This window comes from Coloeus monedula (genome assembly GCF_965178545.1).
Source record: "Coloeus monedula genome assembly, chromosome: 1".
NCBI lineage: Eukaryota > Metazoa > Chordata > Aves > Passeriformes > Corvidae > Coloeus > Coloeus monedula.
Genome location: NC_138781.1, coordinates 43,164,676 through 43,188,167, shown reverse-complemented (window position 1 = coordinate 43,188,167; position 23,492 = coordinate 43,164,676). Strand labels below are relative to the sequence as shown.

Genomic DNA, 23,492 nt, shown 5'->3' with positions numbered 1-23,492 from the left:
AATATATGTCAGTTCACTTGAAGCGGGGATTTAGTACAAGTTGGGTGAGTCTGGCAAAAAGTCTACATCATGTTCTGGAGGACAAGGCTGTTTATTTGCGGTTCATTTATGAACAGGTGCAGCTCTTTGGCCCATACTTAGGCTAAAATTTGACAATTTAAAGACATGGTACAAATGGGGTGAATAGAACTTGCCTTTAGAAGTCAGTGCAACAGAAGAAAGTTATTTAGCTACCTCGAGATGATTTAATGTCCAAAGGCATCTTAAACTGCAAGCAGACTGATTAAACAGACATTGGAAAGACTTAAGCAGAAGTTTTAGAGTCAATCAGACAATTGTATTGAGAGCAAATCTTGAATTACTGTGGAAAGGCACAGTCACTGGCAATAAATTTCAAGATAGGAGGACAAGACATTTCATGTCCAGTTGGGCTGATAGAATTTATCTAGTATAAATACCTATTTCACCCCAACACTTTCTGCCAGAAGTATAAATATGGACTGAGAAAGCTGGTACACTGATCACGATAGCACAGGAATGTTGATGCTTCGAAGTGAGGAGCTTTATTTCTCTGACTATTTGGCCTTTTTTACAAAGCCTCGCTTTTCAGTGGGAGCCCTGAGGTGCAAACTTGACTTTGTCTGCAAGCAAGATACCTTAATTGGACATTGTATTAAAGCTGTGTTATTTATACTTGGGATTTAATTTCTTTTTTCAGAGCCATAACTTGTATTGGCACCCTGTGTCATACAGCTCCAGCTAGGTTTTCCTTGTAGTTGCTGAAGCTAAGTCTCTCCACAGAAGAACTGTTTTTCTCAATGTGCAAATGCTTCTGCCTTCTATATTAATTAGCTACCTGGACACAATTCTGTTTAGGTAGACTATGACTACACAACACAGGCTTTTTTTACACCTGCTCCCCAAAATGTATTTCTATCACTACTATTTCAGTTTTTTTCTTTATCTAACCAGAAGTATTTTTTCACTACTATAGGCCCGATTGTTATCTGTCTGAACAGGAAGCATCTAGCTATTTCTCAGAATTTACTAAGCTCAGAACGTCCTACAAAAATTTAAATCCAGTTCTTCAAATGTGGGTTAGCTAAGAAACAATGAAATTTCTTCTATCTTAGCCTAGTGTTGCTATACAAGTGTTGCCACTTAGGCCTTATTCTGCAAATATTTCTTTCCCTTTGTTTTGTGTGCTCCCTCCCCTTCACTTTTGTGTTTTGAGAAGAGGGAGCACCAAAGACTGTAGAATGTTTGTGCAGGAAGTCTTTCATGATGGGTATCTGTATATAGCTATCTCAGACCTGGACCAACACTGAGCAGCATGAGAGGGAAGGGGAAAACAAGGATGATGCTTGGACTTTGAGTAGGAAATTGTAATGGGCTGCCGTGTTGGAAGGGGTGAAGAGTGAGATGTCAAACATCACAACATCCCCCAACCCGGCAATTCATCAAGCACTTTGTCAGTATTTGATGAAGTGCCACATTTGTTGTAGCTTGTTAGCTTGCTTTAGAGAGGTTTAGCTTTTGTGTATTGTGGCTGGGAAGGTATTTTTGGATTGCTTAAGTTCTAGGCGTTACCACATGAGTCGTGCAGTGGTGTTTGGGGTTATTGTATGCACAAAAAGTTGCAACCTGTGCTTGTTTGATTACCACAGGGATATTGTTTTTTTTCAGCAGCATAAAAGGGAATTTGGATTGAAGTTATTCAGGGGAGCTAAATACTGAATTCCCACCTGCTCAACGTTATGGTGTTGTGAGTCCTGAAAACTGCTTAGCTGTGGTACAAGTTAGAACATTGGATGTTAAATATCTTCCCTTTTACATCTGATCCAGAGGAGGTGGCTTATATTAGAGCAACATGAAATGTTTCTAATCAGGAACACACTGCTTCTTCAGAAGGTTCCCTGCTGAGGGCAGTGGAAGTTTCACTTCTGGCTGTGAAGGTGCAATCTTCATAGGGGAGCTAAGCTAATGGCTTCAGCTGTGCCATGCTTAATCTGCTGACTGACCCTGTAGCTGTGCAAGCTGAGTGGCACAATAAGCATCTGCAGTGACAACTGAATGATGTTCCTCCTGCTGTTGAGGGCTCTGAGCACTAAAGAATCAGCTCTCCTTCAGAGTGCCTTTCTGCCTCAACTTTTGAGCAGCAGCAAATGGCTGACCTGGTCATCCAGGAATGATCTGTAGAGAATCAAGGGTATTCCTCTTGTGGCAGCCAGAGTACTGAAAAACAGCTGGAAGGTCGAAGAAGCTGCTGGCTCTCCTAGTGCTTAGGGTGGACTGGGAAAGACAGGTTTTGCTTGCAGTCAATACCAGTTTGCAAAGATAATCGCTGAGCTGCATAAGAGAAGCACATCCTGCATGATGGTTTTCCTTCCATTCTAGTGTCTACTTCTCCCAAGGATATTAACCCCATATAAGAAGGCTGTCCATATTATTTGTATCAGGTAGTTAATAATATTTCTCTCCATCCTTTCTCTAGTGCCTGTTTTGCAACAGAAAATTAAATGAGATGATGGAGGGCGGGAGGAGGGGTAGAAAATACAGGTCTAGAGAGAACACATTTTAGGGAAAATAAGTGTGAAGAGGAAGAAAGCATAGTAAGAAACAACCAGAAAGAAATGGAGGGGGAGAAAAACGGATGTGACAGAAGCCACGAAGATTTAGTAAATCAAGTCAGTAGCATTTAATAAGTGTGTGATCACATACACACATGCTTGCTGGCTGCTGAATAGTAAGATACCTGTGGAAACATGTAGCTCCTTCTTGACTCCTTGTGGTGTTAGCTAAGGTGATAGCAGTAAAAATATAGAATAAATTCTGCAATATGGATGAATTAATGCTATACATGTGAACAAATGTATTGGCTTTTAGATGTCTAGAACTCCACATACTCCATGTGAAAACAAGCAAAGACAGTCTCTAGTACTTTACAAAGGCAGTTTTTAGCCATCAGCTTCAAAATTAAATGGATGTGTAGCAGATACATGATAATTATGTACTATTTAATAAAATTAAATTAATATTTTTAATGGCTGTCTTTTTACCAATTTTAGTGCTGATATGATACTGTTCAAAAGGTATGTTTCAATTAAGTTTCAATTGTGTTCCCAAAAGGGTTGACCTTTGTGGTGTCATTCACTAGTAAGCTAGTTGTGGTGGCAGCTTCGACAGACATTTAAGGTCTTAAATTTTAGAAAAAATACAGACATTTTGGAAAGTTGTCATACTGAACTGGGTCAAGGTGTTTCTAACTTGGTGCTGTGTTTCCAGTGAACGCCCAGAGAAAAGTAAAATACTGCAGCTATAAAGTGGTATCTCCCAAAATACATTGACATCTCCATGATTCGTGATTTCTGGTTTCTTGAGCCTAGGGCTATATCTGCCTGTGTTTTAAAAGGAAAAACAAAAAGTAGCAGCACAGATTTTAATTACCTTATCCAGAAGGTATGCAGTGCATGTGCTTTTGCAGTCCTCAGTTTAAAGGCACTTTAATCACGGATATTGCCTATAATCCTAATCATGGCTGAGTTAGTGGCTTTCATAATTATTGGATGTATTTTTGAAAGTTCTAGGAAAAGCTTTTAAATGGTAAAGTATGTGCAAAATTGCCAGGGTGCCTGTTTTTTAATCTTCTACTACCTATTTTGCTATAAATGCAGAAATGGAGTAGAATTTATTCTCCAGTAAAGATAAAAGCAGAAGTTTAGGAGGAAAAATTACTGACAACCAGAAGCTAAAACAGTAGTAACCAGGGATAGAGGAGAAGAGGAAAAAGTACTTGAGCAGACTCAAGAGGGATATACAATGCTCTTTTGCAAGATTTCATTTTTGACACCAGTCTTTGGCTAGTGAGTACTTGTTCAAGTAGCTGGGAAGGTGGAGGAGTGTTTACGTCCTGTTTGGCGCAGTGCACGTGGATGTGGGGGCGTGGTATTTGTGTATGTACCCACATGTGGGTGAAATGGAAAAATGTGGTCTATTTCCTCTTCCCACTTTCATTTAGGTAATAGACTGACATAAATGTCTTAATCACAACATTGATGAAGTTTTAAGCTGCTTTACTCTTTCTTTTGGTTTGTGTGTTTTGTTGCTTGTTTGCATTTTTTAAGGGAAAAATTATAAAAAATATATCTGCTGAATCACTGCTGCAGGAAAAGATGGAAACAAAAAACCTCTTCAGACTGCAGTGGTTCTGTGCAAAATGATACACAGATTTTTCTGTAACAGATATGTTTAAAAGTCATTGTTAAATGGCCCTTAAACTGACTTCCATCTGATACAAGCCAGTGTTGGTGTAGCTGAGTGCTGTATAAAACAAGTACAGAACAAATTCTGACCGGATCCCGGTCTAACAGGATTATTGACCCCTTTTTCTTTGTCTGAGTCTGATGGTCTGAATCACCTAAAATGGTCAAAAGGTAGCTGGATCCAAGGTGTCATAAGTCTGTGAAGGATTTGGTTTTTCTGTCATCGCTCTACATGTGTAATTGATTATGAGCTTAATTATACGGGCTTGGAGTATGTTAACGTGCAAATTACACATGGGCATTTACAGCAGTTGGTTTTTTTTGTACTCATTCCTTCAGTATTTACATCTAAGAGCCTTAGGTAGGATTCATGAGGTTAACATAAATAGGGAATGCTGATTCCTCAGTATTCCAGAGGAAGAGGAGCATTGAGACCTGTTAACATAACCTCTTCTGCAGGGGTGGCAGAACTGCACCATGTTTCTGAGGTCCAGTCTGTGCCAGCCGTCATTCGTACCAGCTCCCTCTGACATGACTAGGCAAAGCCCATTGTGTGCCTGGTGGCTGATCCCAGTTGGAAAACCTGGGGTGAAGCCAGGGAGGCAGCAAGCTGTTTGCTGGGGACTTGTGTAGTAGGGCCAGTATTGGCAAGAGGAAGAGTACAGGAATACCGGAGGGGAAATAAAAGGAGTGTCAGACATGCCAGGGCTGGTGGGAGATACAAATGTTTAAATTGGCATCATGCCCTAACATTAGCCAAAAGGTGCAGAACCTTGTTAAATTGCTCAGTGGGAGTTCAGACCCAAGCATTGTGCAGTCTGGGGCGTGCAGGATAAGCCAGACATGTACAATAGAGAATGATGGGAAAGCCGTTCACAGGAATGCTTTCTTTTATAAACTGTATTTTTATCGGACAGCTTTTTAATTTCTCTTATCAAAGCTTGACTAAATGCTTCCCTCTTGAGAGTGCTTGAGGGAGTGAGACTGGGATTTAATTCGCTAGAGATATCTTAGTTCCATTTTGGTTTGGGTAGCAGTTACTGATCTGATAAAGGGACTCCATGGAAAAAATTACTTTTATTAAGTATGCTCCATATGTATGTATGATACATGCTTGAATTATTAATGGTGCTACTTCCTACAGCCTGTGAGAAGAGAACTGCTCACAGGAGTTCTTGTAAAGTTGTGCAGAGAGGTGGTCTAGGAGGGTAAAGTCTGAGAGTGTCAGGCAAAGATTGATATCTCTGTAGTGGGACAATGTCTGGAGAGCATTTGCCTCCTGGTGTCAGATATTAGAATCACTTTTTATTTAAAAAAACCCCAAACAACAAATCCAACCTCAAGGAAGTATTTATCCTTAGCAGTCTCTTCTGGGCAAGTTGACAGGTAAGAATTCTTAAAATCTTTTGTATTGTTTTAAATTACCTTGTCTCTTTAGTATGTCTAATGTTCTGAGAAGCTTACAGCTTCTGATAGAACAACAGGAGTTTTTTAATATGCCCTCCCCCCCCCCCCCCCCAATAATCTTACCGTGTGTAAAATACATTTTTAAAATTTTCTTTGTTGTGGTGGATATAGTTTATTATTTTGTTTTGAGTATTTTTCTTTATAGGAGTACACTTCATGTTAGATATTTTTCACATCTTCATGAAGCTGCCCCACATGTGGCATTACATAGTATTTTTAGTATAACCAATGGATATAGGGGAGACTGAAATAAGCACTGCTTTAGAAACTCAGGCACCTGCAAGAGAGCTGGCTGTCATTCAATGGAAACAATGTAGACCTGATTTCCTTTTACTTTCTTGCTGCCATGGTAGCTTTGTAGTTGTCTGTCGTTCCCTGTGTTTGGAATGCCAGTGGGTTGAGTATTGGAGCCACTGGAGAGAACAGCATAGAGCTGCTGGTTTTGCGTAGAGCTGCAAAAGGTACTCTCCATAAGCAATCACTTAAGGTGCCTTTTGGCAAAGAAAGGAAAGCTTTTCCCATGAAACCATGGAAACTTGAGCACGTGGGCTTCACTTTGCCAAGTGTGCACCCTTCTGATCTGCCAGTTTGATTGCTACATGGTCTCTTGTTGGGAGTGTCCTGTGGACTCTGTGAGGTTGTGTCTAACTGGAACTTCTAATCTGCATCTGGCAAACAGGGACTTATGTGATCTTCTGTTTTGCTTCATGCTAAGACTGAATTCTGCATCCCACATTCTGGCTAAGAGAAGTGTCCAAGAGAGAAGGTTTTTATTAAAAATAATATGTTTTCCCAGAAACTTCTTAGTGAAGGCCAATTCTTTTGCATTCCTAGTAACTTACTTTTTCCTCCTTTGTTCTGGGACTTGGTAATACTGCAAAAAATCCAGTGTCTCCAGGAGTCATTGGAGCCATACAGCAATGATCTTTCCTTCATGGAAATCTCACATTCCTACAGTAAACAGTTGCATACTTTACACTAAGAAAAACATGGATGGGATGTAGAACATGCTAGCATGGTGAGAAGAAGTTGAAGGTGTGAAATATGAGTACCAGCAGTGCTGGTCAAATGAAGCCAGATGTATAGAAGAGAAATGAGTAGGAGAGTAGAAAAAGCAAATGCCGGCCTAGTGTTTAGAAGTTAGGAAGAACTTTACCTTGTTACTTACAGTGCCTTGTCCAGAGAAATGTTACATTCAGGCTTGAACTTAATTTCCATGTTGAAGACTGAGCATGGGTTCATCATGAATCTTAAGTCAGCTGATGTGTCACTGATCCTCACCGTTCTGCAGAACAAAAAATACCTTCTTCCGTAGCTGCCCTTGATGTTCCGAATAAAGAACCTTTTGCTTGTAGTAGTCTGATTTTAACCATTTCACTTTGTGCTCTTTCCTCAGAGGATGTGCTGAGTAAAGATGCTGGGGAGTGTGCAATATGCCTGGAAGAGCTGCAGCAAGGAGATACTATAGCACGGCTGCCTTGCCTCTGCATATATCACAAAGGGCAAGTATTCCGTAGGATGGATATACAATTTCAGGTTGCATTTACGGGGTAACTCTTCTTAAGGGGTGATTAAAGAACTGCTTAAACTTAGTTGCTTTTTGCATTTAAAAACAAACAACGAAGAAACAGAAGCAGCAGCTTTAAAGATATTTTTTAGATGACATCTTTCTGCATCTCCCCCAAATGTATTTGAAGTTAATTTTCCCTGCTACGATCTTCTCATTCTTGCAAATTCACCTGGATGGGGAAGGAGTGTGCATTATGGCTGAGGAGCTTAGGTCATGTGGGCTTAAGTTTTCTCAAATGCTAATAGAGTTGGGCAGGGAGAGGGGGGAATGCTTTTTAAACCTGTTTCATGTTTTGTTTTCATAAGTGTCTGTACTTTACAGAAAGTAAAATGTCAATGAATGATATAATCAAGATGAAAATGTTAGTAATGAATTAACTTGTGTATAAAATCTGTAATTTGTAAAATGCTTCCTTAGAAAATTTTAACACTTAAGAAATTCGGGTTTTCAACAGTGTTTAATACCTAAGTATTACTGTGGTTTAGGGTTATTAATTTTTCCAGTGATGTGTGTATATGCAAACACTTCTTTGTATAATATAAAATTCTACTAGTCGTTGAAATTGAGAAACTAATTTATATTTGTATCCTGCTGCTAAATGCTACTGATATTCATGTCAATTGTTTTCATTTTTTGTCTTGTATCCAACAGCTGCATAGATGAATGGTTTGAAGTAAATAGATCTTGCCCTGAGCATCCATCAGATTAAGACAAGATTCATATTTTTAGGTAATGTTTATTTATGTCACAACAATAAATATCTTGATTATCTGAAATAACCATACTATTTTTTTTATTTGTGAATTTGCTACTGTGTCTCAGAACTACAATATTAATCAGTAAGCATTGATACATATTGCAACGTAGGCAAAAGGTTTCTACATCCTTACATGGCATGGTCTTTCCAGTACTAAAACTGGAAAGTGGCAAGTCAGTGACAAGAAAGCTTTAGCACTAACTTTTTAAGAGCATTTTTCCATAGAAATGAAACAAAATTAAAATAATACAATTGTGTAATTTTGGATTGTTCCATGAGTACTGGCATGTATTTCTGACAGAAAGCTTTTGGAATCATATGAAAAAGTTGAAGCTAGGTATTTTCAAAACTACTTTCATGTTAATGCATTCCAGAATGTTTAAAGCATATAAATAAATAAAAAATATTGACATGTTTCTATCCATCCCATCTCACAGAAGTTCACATTTTTCCAACTTATGTTATATGTTAATGATTGCAGATCTGCAGTCTGTGTTAAAAGCTAAAGGATAGTTTTATTCTTTAGTTGACTAACTCAGAAACTTTATCTTACATTAAACTACTGCCCCTAAGCATTGCAAAGCATATCAACAATCATCATATTTTTTAGAGAAATAGAGATATCTGAAATTCTGTCCGGTAGCTAAGAGTTTGGGTTTGTTGTTCAGAGGGAAATTAAAAAAAAACAAACTGAAGTATTCATCACTAGCATTTATTTGTGCATTTGTTTCGCATTGCTTCATGTGTCTGTGTCGTAGGGGTAGCAACAAAACCCTCAAGGAAGATATCCTGCTATGGGGATAATTGTTTTAACCTCAGGGCAGAGTTAGCCAAAGTGAATAAACAAACACATTCCCTATAGTGCCCCCAATCTCTGGTTGTGGCAGAAAGCCTGCATGCTGTTCATGAGCACCTCTGTCTCTGTACATGCTCATGGCTGTCCAGCCTCATGTTAAATTCTATTTGCCTTTTTCACAGCAGGGATGGTGATGACTGTGGGCTTAGGAAAAAGAGGAAGGAAAGCACAGTGGTTGTGCTCATGCTGTTTGAGTGGTTTCTGTGCTGAAATGATGATGTTTTGTCTTCTGCTTTTCCAACAGCTGCTTCCACTGATCAGAAAACATAGGAGATGTGAGGTTCCCGTGCTGAACACAGCGTGCCTGGCTTGAGACTTACAGTTCTTTGTGGCTGAAAAAGGCAAAGATGGACAGTGACATGGAGAAAGCATTGCAGACACCGTCACTTGCCAGTAGTGCTCGGTATACCAAACACTCATGCAAAGGACACACAGGGATTTTGAAAATGCTGCACATCCTGTAACAATCGACTCCCCACAGACATTACTGACACTATTTTGTATCGAAGGCCAAAGTTCCTAATTTCAGCCTAACTTCTGGTTCTGTGAAGAAGCGAGTTATTGGACATGTTTCCTACTGCCTCCAGAGGAAGCGGAGACGTTCGATACGTGCTATCTGAGATCCTTGCAGGAGGACGGCCCCAGATTTGAGTGGGAACGTTTTCACCTTCTCATTGGCTGAAGAACAGTAAATGGCAAACTAAATAAAATCTAACAGTGTGACCTTAATTTACTGAATTCACACCCCGTTTTATGTTCTTCACTTTTTTCAAGAACAGAAAACATAAACCGCTCTGCATAGGAATACTGTATTTCAAAGTTTTGTAACTAAACCTTTGTCACAATGCAGTCCAAAGAGTAAAACCAAGACAGGTAACTAATTTATATTGATCAAGCTATAGAGATAGTTGGAATCTGCACATTGTATTGCTATTTAAGTAACTAAAATGTCTCTTTTACTGCTTGTGAGTAAAATCGACAGAAAGAAATGCAGCAAAGCAAAATCTTACAGCTATGCAACTTTTTTTAAAATAGGAAAAAGAAAAGAAAAGAATTACCAATTTTAAGTGCTGCCAGTTAAGGTAATTTGTTTAACGGGTATTTTTTTAAAGATGTTTCAGGTAATTATTTTACTGTACTACTCTCATCTCCAGGCTGCCTCCTGAGGTGTAAATGAATAACTGCAAATGTAGGAACAGTGAGAGGTTTTTATAGGCATGGGCGAGATAACATCAAGGTGGGATTTGTGTTTAATTTTTTGAACGTGCGCAAGTTCATGTTTCCTTGTTTAAATGTTTTTTTGGTGGCAGGATCTGTAGTACTTTGCATCTAAACCCTTGGTGTCTTCATGTGGAGACCAGCATTTGACAGTGTGGGTTTTTGTTTTGTTTGGGTTTTTTCTTTCTTTTTTTTTTTTTTTAATGCATCTACATTTGTTTAATTTATTATTATTTTACTGTATTATAGTGGTATAACCAGAGCTCCACAAAACACAGGATGTCTCTGGGTGGGTACACCGAGTAAAACTGTGGATAAATATTAGTTCCCTCAAAGTATCACAGTTAGAATAAATAGTTTTTTTAAAAAAGATGATAGGGGGAAAAAAAAGACAGTAAACTGGAACAGATATCAGGGTTTAGAGGCATACCTTTTATATTGAGAATTAAGCATAGTAGTTTCTGAATTTCACAACACGGGAAGAGTTTATGAATATTTATTAGCAACAGCATTCTTAGTGAGTTTCAATAGTTAAAATAAGTAGCACAACACTTCAGATGTTTTTCTTGTACATAAATAATTCTGTTTTTTTTTTTTTTTTTAAAGACACATTTGTCTCTGTTGCTGCTGTGATTAATATCAAAAAGGGCAAAGAACAGGAGCAACTGCTGCTATCTGGAGAACAAATGCAGTTCATGTTCCTAAACTCTCCCATCTTGCTTGAAGAGCAGCTCTTCCCTGGATAACATTTTCTCCTGAATGTTGCTCTGTAAAATGCCTTTGTTACGCTGCAAATCTAAAGGAGTCCAAACCAGATAATTGTTGTAATTGCCAGTGCAGTTTCTACTCTTTTGGGCTTGCATCAACTGGTTTCAGCTGAACCTGTAACTCTGGGGCCCTGTTGAATTCTCTTTTTCAGTGGGAGCAGAATCATTTTGTCACGCATTCGATTCTGTAGTCACATTAGATGTACAGTCATTCCCTGTACAGAGTCCTTTTTCAATGAGAATATTTGTGTTGCCTTGTATTATCTTGGGGGAGGGAGGGAGGGGATGAGGAATTACAGCACCTGTAATACTCAAATAGTGGTGTTGCCTGCAGGCCCATTTTCCCAATGTTTTAAACTCCTGATATCTTCTGAAAGTAAAACTTTTCCATTTGCATTGATTTAATGTTTACTGTTGGCTTCATGCCTACAGAAACTCACCTGTAGTCATGTAAAGGGGGTTGGTCAGTGTTTCGATGTCCTGTGCTCTGAGGTCATAGATAGCCTTTGGCTTGGGGGTTAAGCAGGTACATACTGCAAACATAAATCTGTTTACGACTTGAGCTCAGTTTTGGTAGTTCATACTTCTAGTACACTTACTGTTTCCTCACAAACCTTAATTTTCTGTATTCAGATGGAAGTAGCTGATTTAAAGACCCAGCAGTTAGGACTGTTATCCCACATTTAGGAACAGTGTTGGAAAAGCAGGTCACCAGCCGTCGCACTGGTGATGCTTTTGCAGGCAAGAGTCCATCGCTGTTTCCATCAGCACAGTAGAGTAGCAATTCCTTGGACTATTTGAGGAACTGGTACAAGGTCAGTTTGACCTTCTTGGTACCCATAAATCTCTTCTGAAAGACTACAGGAGTTTTTTTTGTATCGAAATCTGTAACATAGACTAAGCCTGGAATGACCCTTGGAAGCATGAGTGTGATGCTTGGGTTTGAGAATGCCTGTGGAAACTCACCTAGGTAAGCTTTCTGTCACCATCAGCTGTTGATGACCATGCTGTAGGCACAGCTCTAGTCACAGACAACACCTTCATTTTGAAAATGTCCTCACAGGGGTGGCGACTCACTGTGCTTCAGAAGGGAAAAATAAGCACCAAACAAGTCCCGTGTCTCGAACAAGGAACACCACACTTGTCCACAAGAAGCAATAACTTCAATTTCGGTGCGATATGCTTCTTTGCCTGTAAATATCTTGAGATTGCCAGTTCTGTGCTGTTTCAGAGTATTTTCTGTCATCTGGCCTATATCTTCCCTAAGTATGTAAGGGTGTGAAATAATTCCCATACTCAGGTCTGCCATAAACATGCTGCTTGCCAGCAGGGGAAGAGTACATTTGGCACTGTCTTGAAATGTGTGATTTTTCTGAACTTGTAACATACCCATGTCTCTTCAGTAGCAACTCGTGTTTTGAAGTTCATAGTGGAGGCGGCTGTGAGTTGGATTGTATACAACCATACCCTGTACAATAACAAGAGAGTCAACACTGCTGTCAGCACAGGGCACCCTTTGTCCTGGTTCTTATAAGTCAGTATATCTATAATAATGCTTTCCTTTGCAAGGAGGTAGCTCATTTTCTTTCAGTGTGTACGTTCCACAAAGAGTTCAGTGGGATGTAAAAGCAAAAATATGAAGCACACCACAAATTATTGGTATTTTATTTTTGGGAGGGATAAAGCCGAAAACAGATGGTCTTATTTGTAGTCAAGTTAGCTGTCATAATCGAGGGTAAGTGTACTGGGGTATTTTGGAATGGAAAACATGTAGGCAATGTACAAAAACGTGGGTGGATACCTGTGACCTTGATTTTTTCCCTGCTTCCCCCCTTACGATGTAAAGTGGGTTTATGACTGAATCTCAAGATTTATACATTTATCCTACTTCTTAGTTTTAGGAGCTCTGGCTTTTTAATTAAGCCTTGCTGGAAGGCTGGAGAGCTGGTTAAATGGACTCTCAGGAGACTGAAATCTCAGCAAATATAGGAAAAATCATTTTTATTCAGAAATGTGGATCTTTGGTGTTTCTGGAGAGATATGTCTAATACATGAGATGTGCTTAAGAATGCTTTTAGTGTGCTGCCTTTTCTGATTGAGGGCTTTAGAAACTTGCTCCATTTCTTCTGTGCTCCACCAAAAGCAAGGAACTTGGCACTTGAATGTTACTATTCTCTTTGTAAATGATGGCAAAACATGTTTGGTATGATACAGGCAGGGATCTCTCTTGAGTTTCTGTGGCTTTTAGCCACTTTGCCGTATTGAAAGAGAGTATTTGTGTGCAAATTTGGTATTGTTGTGTTGTACCTACTAATTTCTGCTCTGCAGTTGGGAGTTTCCTGCTGAGAGACTACCACAGGCCTGGGAGTGCAGGAGTACTACTATGGGATCTTCCAGCTCACCTTTGCCAGTGGAGGATTATCTCTTTTTTTGATGAGTGCTATATTTGATGATTCACTTTCCACCCTTCCAAGCTTAAAAGTCATTTTAGTATCAATTTCTTCTCCTCCTAGCTGAAGATGTGATATAAGTTAGGCCATATTCCAATATGGATACACTTTCCATTGGCATCAGCGAAAGTGATGTAAGAAGTTGTAACTGGAAGAGAAGGCTAGTTAAGGGTTTCCTACAATCTAGCCAAACATGGGGTTTTTTTATGCAGCTCCTACCACTTAACTTTTTGTCATTCAAAACACTCTGAGTGAGAAATTCACGACAGAACTATGTCCAGGATTTGTTTCCTGAATGGACAATTTGTGATGTTTCTGTTTCTCTACATAAGTTAACCTGCTTCTAAACTCAAGTTGGAGATGTTTTAGCCTCTTGGGGGTTAAAAAAACCAACCCAGTCCATACTCTCAAATTACATTTGATTATCTTACTCCACAATTGTAGGCTGGCTTCCCAAGCTACTTGTGTTCTGTAAAGTCATGTCTCAATTAGTACATCACAGCTGATGATGGGATAAGCTGTAAAATGACCTCACTGTGGGGCACTATTAGTTGTTGAAGACTTGCTGAGGTAAACCACTGTAGGAATATCCTGCATCTGAAAAAGGCTGGACTTGATTCTGTCTTGGATCTAATAAGTTGCCAGTGTACAAGAGGAAGAAGGCAGCCAGCCCACTCACTGATCTTTCTGGCAGCTTTTAATCTGTGTGTTTGTTTGAGAGACTTTTGCCCTTGGGTGTGCTTTGGCAAAGATTTTGCAACGATAAATAGGATTTGCTTGATTTTGGCAGAGTTTCAAGTATAAGTAACCTGATGTTGCAAGAACATAATCTGTTGCTGAATCCTGTTCCTCTTGTTTTCCTTCAAATCTGTCCCTTTTATTGCTGATTTGTTATATATTTCATAGTAAACACTTCTCAACATGACTGGTCACAAGCTCTCAAGGTGTGAAATTCTAGGAGGAAGAGACATCAAAGCTTCATTCTGTGCTCATGTATATATTAAGATGAAGCTGGAATATTCATTACCATACAGTGAAGAATTCTCCGTTAGCTGATTTTGCCAAAGCACTATAATGTTCAAGGAAGAAGGGAGGTGGCCTAGCTGTAGAGGGGATGCTTTAATGAACTACTTAAAAACTACTTGTAACAAATTTTAAGAGCTGCAGTGTGGCACTGAATGAGTGGTGATCCAGTGTTAACCTTATCCCTTGATTACAAATCTCATTCTGCCTCTTCCTACCCTTTGGCAGATACCTGCTGGTAGAGAGCAGAGTGTGTACTCTCTTTTTTTATATGCCTCTTCCTACAGAGCTAACATTGCCCACAGTGAGTTAGAGGGAAGTCCATGCTAGCTTCTGAAATGCCACCTGTATGTGCAGTGGTAATGGACAAGATACCTTCCTTCATTACCCGGAGCAGAAATCGGAATGTAATTTGCAATGTCTAATGTAAATGGAACATGTTTTTTTGTTTTGTTGGTTTTTTCTTTTTTTTTAATTGAGCAGTATGATTGCAAGTTGACTTAAGTTGTTCTAAGGTACTCTTTTCAGTGGTTTGCCAGTACATAATCACGAATGAAAATATTTTTTTATTGATTTTTAGGTTGTATGTTTAACATTCCATTCATGTAAAATATGTACAAATATATGTAATAAATCTTTTGAAGCACAGTTTTCCTCACACTTCCAGGTGATTTTTTTTTTTTTTTTAAGTATTGGTGAAAGAGGCATTGCTGTGGGACAGAGCTTCTGTATCTCTGTGCTGCAGTCCGAGCTGGAGCAGAGGATGGAAAAGCAATGCATGGTATAGAGTCACAGCCAGAAAAGCAGCTTGGCATCTCACCTGTCTGCAGTCTTGCAGGTGGGAATGCAGACCCTCTGGGCCACCCTCTGGCTCCTCTGAGTCCCTCTCACTCTTCACCTGTCCCACAGGCAGTGATGTGACAGGCTTGTATCCATCTGGCCAGGGAAGGTCTCAGTAGAAGAGAACTGATGTAGCTGTTGTTTTGCAGGGGTCGCTAGAGGTTAATGCAGTCTCTGTTGATCTTCAGCAGACATGATGGCCTTCAAGGTTAGCCGAAGTTAGAGCTGCCAGGTCAGGAGGTAGGGACACTCATGGGTGGTTTCAGAAGGAAAAAAAAAAAAAAAAAAGGAACATGGGGCAAAGATGGTAGCAAGCAAACAGTCCTTTCTCATCACCTACTGTGATGCCGACCACCTGGAAACTTTCTCCTGGGAGAGCGGCTGCAGCTCTCCGAGTCAGGTCACCTGCAGCAGGTAGCTGTGGGTGTGAGACACCTGGCTGGCTGCATTGCCACTCCAAATATTCCTGCCTGGACTGGTGGCAGCTGGGCAGCTGCAGCGCTTGTGCTAAATGTAAAGTGAGATGAGGACAGGAGTACAGATGAGCCATGTGGTTTTGGATAGTGTACGGGGTAAGTCTGCTGTGGGGAAAGTGTGATTTTACACCTCTCCCCCTACGCTAGTTGGGGAGTGGAGCTGTGGGTGCTCTGAGTAAAAACAAGTGCATTTCACCAAGGTTATGTGGAGGATGTGGGGGAAAATGAAAGGAGTTCACTCTCCAGGCAGAAGATGCTCCTTGCGTAGGTGTATTGCATCTCAACTCAACAGGGTGCTGGTCCCAGCCAGGGCGACTTGTGCAGGCTGGTAGTACCTGCTGATGGAATGTGATGCACGGATTTATGGCACAGGTTCCCCCACAGCTGGGTGTCCATCCTTGCTTGCTCCACTTTTGAGATAAGCCTTTTGGTGTGCCTGGAGGTAGCTGAATCCGCTGCTAAAGCACAGTGACAATTGGGCCATCACAATTCTCTCTGTGGGAGATGATAGTTGTAATGCATGAATTATTCAAGTCTGCACCCAGAAACAGTTGGATGTAATTACGGAGCAACATGTTCCTATCTTTTGTTAGAGTAACTTTTTTTCCACCACCCCTCCCCACTTCCCCAGCTGCTCCCCCCAGCCACCTTCTGGATAGCCTGACTTCCTTCACTGCTAGTTATTTCTGTGTTTTCCTCCTAAGTCTTGAGCTGTGTTATGGAAGCAAACTAGTTAGAGCCGAGTTTGGCTCTGCATCAGAAAAATCTGCTGGAATTCATTCCAGTTCAGTAGGTACAGGATTTCATGTGTGAAATTTAAATTGGTGGCTGTCTTGGTTTGAAAGACAGGTGTCTGCTAAGGAAGGCAGAAGCCTCCCTTGGAATGGCAGATGCAACCCCCCTTCCCTCCGAGTTATTATCATTTTGAAATCAAGGGGCCTTTAGGCAAAGATGTGGAAAATAGGAGTAACAGTTCTTTACTATTATATATCTGTATGTGCATAACCAGTCAAACAAACAGCAATAACCATGGCAGTAACAGCAAACAATCACAAACCCAGTGCCAGCCTTCTCGGCTGTCGGGCCCTTTCCCCTCGGGTGCAGTTCCGCTCGCAGCCGGCAGGGGCGCTGGCGGCTCCCGGTGAGCAGGGCAGGTGCGATGGTTCCCCCGCGGCTGCAGGGGGCGCTCCGGAGCGAGCTCGGGGAGCACGCGGCACTGGCGGCCTGGGATCCCGGGAAGGGGTGGGACAAAGGCTTCACAAACCCCTGGGCAGCCGATCCCGGTGTCCGGCCGGACCCTCGGGAACAGCAGGCTGGAACGGCAGGGACGAGCACAAATCCTGGGTGGCAGGCGAGATATATCCAAACGGGGAACCCCGGAGGTCCGGGCAGGCAGCGCGAGCAGGGCTACAGCGTAGCGAAGGCTCGAAGCAACGGCGGGGGCAGGGCGGCCACGGCCCGGCTCCCAGCGGGGCAGGGAAGGCGGGCTTGGGATCCCGGGGTTTGTCTGGCAGAAGGAAAAGCAGCCGATGAAACAGCCTCTCTCTCCGTCCAAACGCTGGGGAGCGACTGTCCACGCACCCAGGTGAAACAAAAGAGTAGCCAGATGCACCCCATCCCCATAGCCAGCTCTTTTGTTTTCCTTAAGCTCTCAGTAATTTGTCCCCCTGGCAACATGTATGGGGAAAATTCCTTTAACAGAAAAAAAAAAAAACCGGAGAACTCCTAAAACCCCAACAGTGGCATCTATTGGTATCACATCCTACCCTCCTTTCTATGGCTGGGACATGGGACATGCCACCTCTGCCCCAAGCTGCTTGTCCTGCAGTGTGAACTGGGATGCTGTGCTGGCCCCATGGTATTCCTGGGAACTGTGAGCAATAGATGGTGATGTTGTACACATGTATGTGTGCCTGGCCCCGCTACCACACGCCAGTTTGGTACAGCCAGTGGTCCGTGTCCACTTCTGCATGCTGTGCTGTTTCTAGCAGAAAGAGGGAAACACAACACACAGCCTGCAGCAAAGAGAGCAGGAAGGTGGGAAGAGTCCCCTGCAGCAGCAGCAGGAGCTAAACAGGGAAGTAGCTCCCCTGGCTTCTGAGTGCCCAGTTCTGTAAGGTCTCATTCTCCTTCTGAGGCTAAAACACCTGAACAATGTCTGTGCTTGGAGGGGTGCAGGCTGGAGCCTGCTGGTGTCTGCAAACATCCCCCGGTGTGTTTGTTCAGTAGAGGAGGCTCCCAGCTCCTGCAGGGAGAGAGGTGCTGGTGTCCCAAAAGCCAAACAAGGCCACAGAGCACACTGCCTGTGAGGTGCTGTGCAGCTCATTCCTGCTGTCTCCTTGCCAGCCAGCCAACAGGCAACAAGGAGCCTCAGCAAAAGCCAAGTGAGATGGAGTTTTCAAGCTCTCGTGTAATAAAGCATCTGTTTTCTGAGGAGGATGAGATCAGGGATGCATGGTGGCAGGGAGGAGGGTTTGACATAAATAAATAATTGCAAAAAGCCCATCCTCAGTTGACGCAAGATGACTCACTGCTCGTAAAGGCAGGGGCATAGAGGAGGCAGATCTCAGGCGCAGGGACGCGTCCTCAGCCGGGCCCGCTGCAAGTTGCAGGTGCTCGGTGCCTCTCCGCATTTGGCCCGTTATCTTTGGAGTCATGTTTTGTGTCGAGCTTCTGCCCTACTTTCGTTTCATCCTGTTTACAGACTGCTTTGTTTGAACATGCGTTTACATTTTAACAAAACCTCCCCCCCCTTCCCCTCCTAGTTGTTTCTTTAAGCCGGCCTCAAACAGAAGGAAGAGGAAGCTGCCAGGCCTCTCCCCAAGCCCCACCGGGCTCTGCCACCGAGGAGAACGAGCACCGTGGGGCTGTCCCACCCCGCCTAGTGCTGGGCTCTCCTCACCGCCTCCCTCCCCCTGCAGACCCGGGTGACTTCTCCAGGGAGCGGCTTTCCTCTTCCCAAATCACCCGGGCCAGGATTAACATCTGCTAAACTCGAGATTAAAGTGTCTGGCAGGTAATGGGAGCACGAAAGCTTGACAGCTTCATTTGCTCCAGTCTGTGACGCCCAGGTCAGGCTTGCGAGGCTTTAGCAGCTAATTAAGTTGCTGCCTGCAGAGCATAAGAAGAGTCCCCAGACGGGAGAGGCTGGGCCTAATGTAGTTGTTTGCAAGGGGCTTGCTGGAGCTGGAGCTGGAGCTCTGGCTCTGCCCCACGGGAGCAAGGGAGACGCTCCCGCACCCAGGGCTGCGTTGCTCTCAGGCACAGCCGCTCACTGCAGTGATGGAAGTGACCCGTCACCAGCCCTGTCACCAGCGGCCACCTCCTGAGCCAGCTGCCTGTGTGGCGGCTGGGATGGGCAAGCGCGGCACCTTTCTTAGACTGGCACTGCACAATGTGCAGCCTCCTGGGGCTACTGGGAGTGCCCCTGCCAGCAGCCCTGGTGCCAGCAGCAGCAGCAGGCCCTGCGTGTGGCAGGAATGTATGTATTGCCACCCTAAAGGGTTGCTTGAGCCCTGCAGGTGCTGACCTTGAGTGGGTGAGGTGGCATCAGCACTGCCCAAAACCTGCTGTTTTCCAGTGCATCACCCAGGGACTCTCCATCTGCAACAGGCACAGGACATTTCCTGCTTTCCCAGTATAAAGCAATGACTGTAGTTTTTGCCCCTGGCTGAGTAAGACCAGTTTTTATTCCTTAACCCACCTGCCATGACCTCTCATGCCTTGATGCTCCTGAAGCTGAAGCTGCTGTTTTCTCTGAAACATCATCGCTGCTTGCACATCCCCCTGTGCTCCTGAGGGCAGCTATTTCAAACGTCTGCAGCTCGAGCCATCAGCTCTCGTCTGCCTCTGGGAGTGAAGAATGAACACTGGCTGACCTTGGCCCTGTTGAGATTCACAAGGGATTCGATGAGCAATTTCCCAGGATGAAAGAGAGGACTCCCCTGGCACCTGTGGCACTCCCTGCATCCTCTCACCCTTTGTCCCCACTTCGGCAAATGAGGAAGGACTTGCCACTGTTGCTATGCTGTGCTTTCAGAAGGCTGACCTATCCCACGGAGCAACTGAGAGCCCCCAGCAAGCAAGGAGAAACCTCTTCCCGTGAGTAAATTTGGAATCCCTGAGTGCAGCTGCCAGCGCCCAGCCTGGCCTCCATTTTCATCTAGCACAATACTGCTGTTTTGTTTCTACCTACTAAAGCAGCAGTTAAGGCCTTTGTGTACAGCTGCAGCTTTTTCCCGCCGAGATTACTCGTTCCATCAGCTGAAAACTCTGCAGTGACCTTGCCTTCCTCATGGCAAACCCATCCCTCACTACTGTTCACCCAGCTCTGATGCCTTTGCTCCTGACTGCAGCCATTTGTACAGCTTTGCAGTGGGCTCCTGTTTTTGTGAACTGAGGTATTGAGCAGAGTTTTTGTGAACTGAGGTAAGGGAGCAGATTGAAGCTACAGAAAAGCAGGCACTTGCTGTGTTTTGGCATCAGTACTGCTCCCTTGCCATGGGATGGTGGGATTGGGATCCTGTGCTGGCTGTGGTTGAAGAGCAAAGGCTGCATGGCCTTGCACCACCCTGTAAGTCATAAACTGGGGTCTGGCACCTGGAGACATGTCTGACACCATGTGAGCCACTTCAGGCTCAGACAAACACCCTTTCCTGAAGACCTGGCAGTGTGTGACAGGACTGCACTGCATTGTGGCAGGGCTCCCTTGGGGGCTGCAGTGTCATCTGGCACCAGTAAACACACACAGCTTGCACCAGCCAAATACAAGTGGTAACACCTCAAACCAGCAAGTCTCTGCCCCCAGCAGCAGCAGGTGGAAATGCAAAGAGCTCCTGCAGTCAGTGTGGCAGGAGGACTACAGGGGCACAGCATGGCTGCAGCACATCCTGGAGGCACCAATGGGCTTTCCCTTGCTGCCCCTAACTGGATTGGCACCTACTGCTGGAAGGGCCCCTCACGGGCAGATGCAGCTGTGAAAGGCCTTCTCCAGCTGTGGCAGCTCCTCTCTCTTATCTGCAGACAGTATTAGTTGGGCTGTCACTGTCCCATCTCGATCCAGCCTCAAAAAAACCAAAAAGTTCCTGTCTGCTTGACAGGGCTTCAGCAGAGCCCGAGCACTTGCAGGCAGCTAGTTCTTTAAAAAGCTGTTTATTATCACAGTGGACGAGTGGAAAAACATGACGCAGTGTACAGAGAAGGCTTCAGCAAATTACAAACAAGTCTTAAAAAAGTTACAGTTGTCTCTGAGTAAACAAGGCTCTCACTGCAAGCTGCAGAAGCATTGCTCCAATGCCCCTTGCAAACAGGCTGCTAAGACTACGAAGAGCTTCAGCCAGAAATGCTGTGCTGATGAACAAGGGACATCTGGCTGCTCCCAGAGCAGCAACCAGTTAGCTCAGCATGACTCCCAGAGCTGTGATGTGCTCTGTGAAGCAGACCCCCTGCTCTGGGTGAGCTGGGAGCAGCAGGATGCTATGAAACCCCTCGGGTTGGACAAACCCAGAATGAGCTGTGCTCAGACCTTCAGCCCAGTCCAAACAAGTGTTTGCTGCCCAAAATCACCTCTGAAAGGAGTGGCTGTGACTGGCTCTGTCTCTGGCACTGTCATCAGTGCCAAACCCTGTCCTACATGGAGCTGGGCTTGATGCTGCCACCACTTACCCTGAGGCTGCATGTAGCTGCTTCAGCCCCATAAATGCTGCTGTCCCTGAAAACACCCCCTGGATGTCCAGCTTGTAAAAGCCAGGTATGGAACAAGATTTGCAACAGGGCTGAGCTTGTCACTACAAACAACACCAAAGGCTGCTCTAGCCCAAAAAAGGGGCAGATTTGACTGCACTGGAAAGCTTGGGGGGAGCTAATTTAGTAAATTAGTGAAATGAGGACAGGAACTGTAGCTTTAAACACATTTTCTACCTGGTAAATGAGCAAATAATTCCATGATTAGGGCAAAGTAGGAGCACACTTCCTCAAACACAGGCACATGACACCTCTGGTGAAGGCCCTTCCTTACACCAGTATCTTCTCCCTTCCATCAGAGTAGGCTGGCAAAACACACTTTGACAAGGTGCATGAGTCTCTGATTTGTAAAAGTCACTGAGAAGTCTTTAAAGGCTTTGCTTTGGCAGATGTTTTGGCAATTGAAATCCAGTTCATCTGTAACTGTGTGCTCTTTTGCTTCAGTAAACAAATGGCTCAGGTGCAGAAATCATTCAAGTTAGCTGAGTTCCCTCTGTCATGGTTGAAAAACCTCATCTGTCTCCCTGCGAAAAATCAGTGTTGAAACCACAGGCATGGAGGAAAAGCCGTGGAAAAATAAGTTGGTTTTCTTCCCTTTTTTTTCTTTATAACTTCAGGTTTTGTGAGAAGCCCTATGAGTATTTTTAAATGTGTTTTGTCAGAAGCCCTGTGAGTACTTCAAAATGTGTTAGGGAGCTGAGGGGAATAGACAGAATTGAAAGCTGGGAAAGGTCTGCTACCACACAGGAAATGGACAAGTTCTGACCTGCAAAGCAAGCATTTTCTTTGCTTCATGGGGCAGATTTGGGAGATGGGAAAGTGGGGGCTTACTGGTTTGGCATTTTAACTGGAGATTCTTCTTCTAGCCTACCAAGGTTTTGTGGGTTAGTCAGCAAATGGAGAATTGTTTCTCGAAGGTTTTTTTTTGGGGGGGGGGGGGGGGAGGGGGGTGGTAACATGGGAGAAGGAAGGAAAATGGCTCACGCTTTTCCATTTTATGTTCCTACACTGTGGGGTAGAGTTTGAGTTTATAAAGCTCCCACAAAAAATAATCAACTCTGTTGATTATTAAAAATAAAAAATAAGCCACTCCTGTGCAAACTGGTTTCTTTTAAAGCATCTAAAGTTACACTCCCTAAACAATAATCATTTGGGGAAGGATAATGTTTTCTTGCTGGTCCTTACTATTACTACTGCCTCTTGCCTTGCTCTGGCCACTGATTCAAGCATAGCCTAAAAGCTTTCCAAGCCAATCTCAATCCTCCTGTGTGCTTGCCTGTTGCTGGGAGAAGGGATTTCTACGTGACGCAGTTGATTTTCAGTTGTCCTTTCTCCCCACTGATGCTGGGCAATGTGATATTGGTGTAGTGCCACCAGCATGGTGTCTAGGCCAGGAGCCAAGGCAATGAACAGCCTGCTAATTAATTGTTCACATTTCTCTCCAGACCCCCTCCCCAGAACAAACACTGTGGAAACAGGAGGTAGCTGTTTCCATGCAGCCCTCTGGAAATTTGAAGCAGAAGTGGTTTACTGCTGGTGTTATGGTTTCACAGCGATGGCAGTAAGGACTTCTGGTTGCACAGAAGAAGATGGATTGGCTTTGATATGGGAAAAAAAGATTACTGAAAGTAATCTGAGCCTGATGCATCCATTTCTACCCACCCAAAAAAAACCCAACAACAAAAAAAAGCAGTGTCTACCATACTGCCTGTAGTCAGTGGCAAAATAGGGACCTAATTTCTAGGCAGGAGGAAGGAATTACGTTCAAAACACTGACACCAAGAAACGACTATAGATACTGTTTCTGGTAAAGCTGTGTATATTCATTTTCAGTTCTGAGGCAGGCAATACTCTGAGCAGGTGGAGTTTGTGCATCTTGCACCCTTTCTTGCATATGTATGTGTGTGTCCTTATTTACGTATATAAATAAGTTAAGAGATTATTTACAGCACTGTACAGAATAAATCTAAACTCAGTTATCAAAATGCATACACCTGCCAGTGGATTTAGTCTGTTAACACTTTGCATTTCATCTTCAAAGCACCGAACAAACATTAATTATTT

At 43.3% G+C, this 23,492-nt stretch overlaps 1 protein-coding gene across 1 annotated transcript in view; it reads left to right on the top strand.

Moving 5' to 3' along the window:
* The window catches only part of ZNRF2 (zinc and ring finger 2), a 55,011-nt gene extending 43,905 nt beyond the window's left edge, over positions 1-11,106 (top strand). Inside the window, 3 exon segments of the mRNA XM_082299045.1 lie at positions 7,126-7,231; positions 7,951-8,028; positions 9,157-11,106. Coding sequence (XP_082155171.1) covers positions 7,126-7,231; positions 7,951-8,008 — 164 coding nt within the window. The 3' untranslated portion in view covers positions 8,009-8,028; positions 9,157-11,106.
* The last annotated feature ends 12,386 nt before the right edge of the window (positions 11,107-23,492 follow it).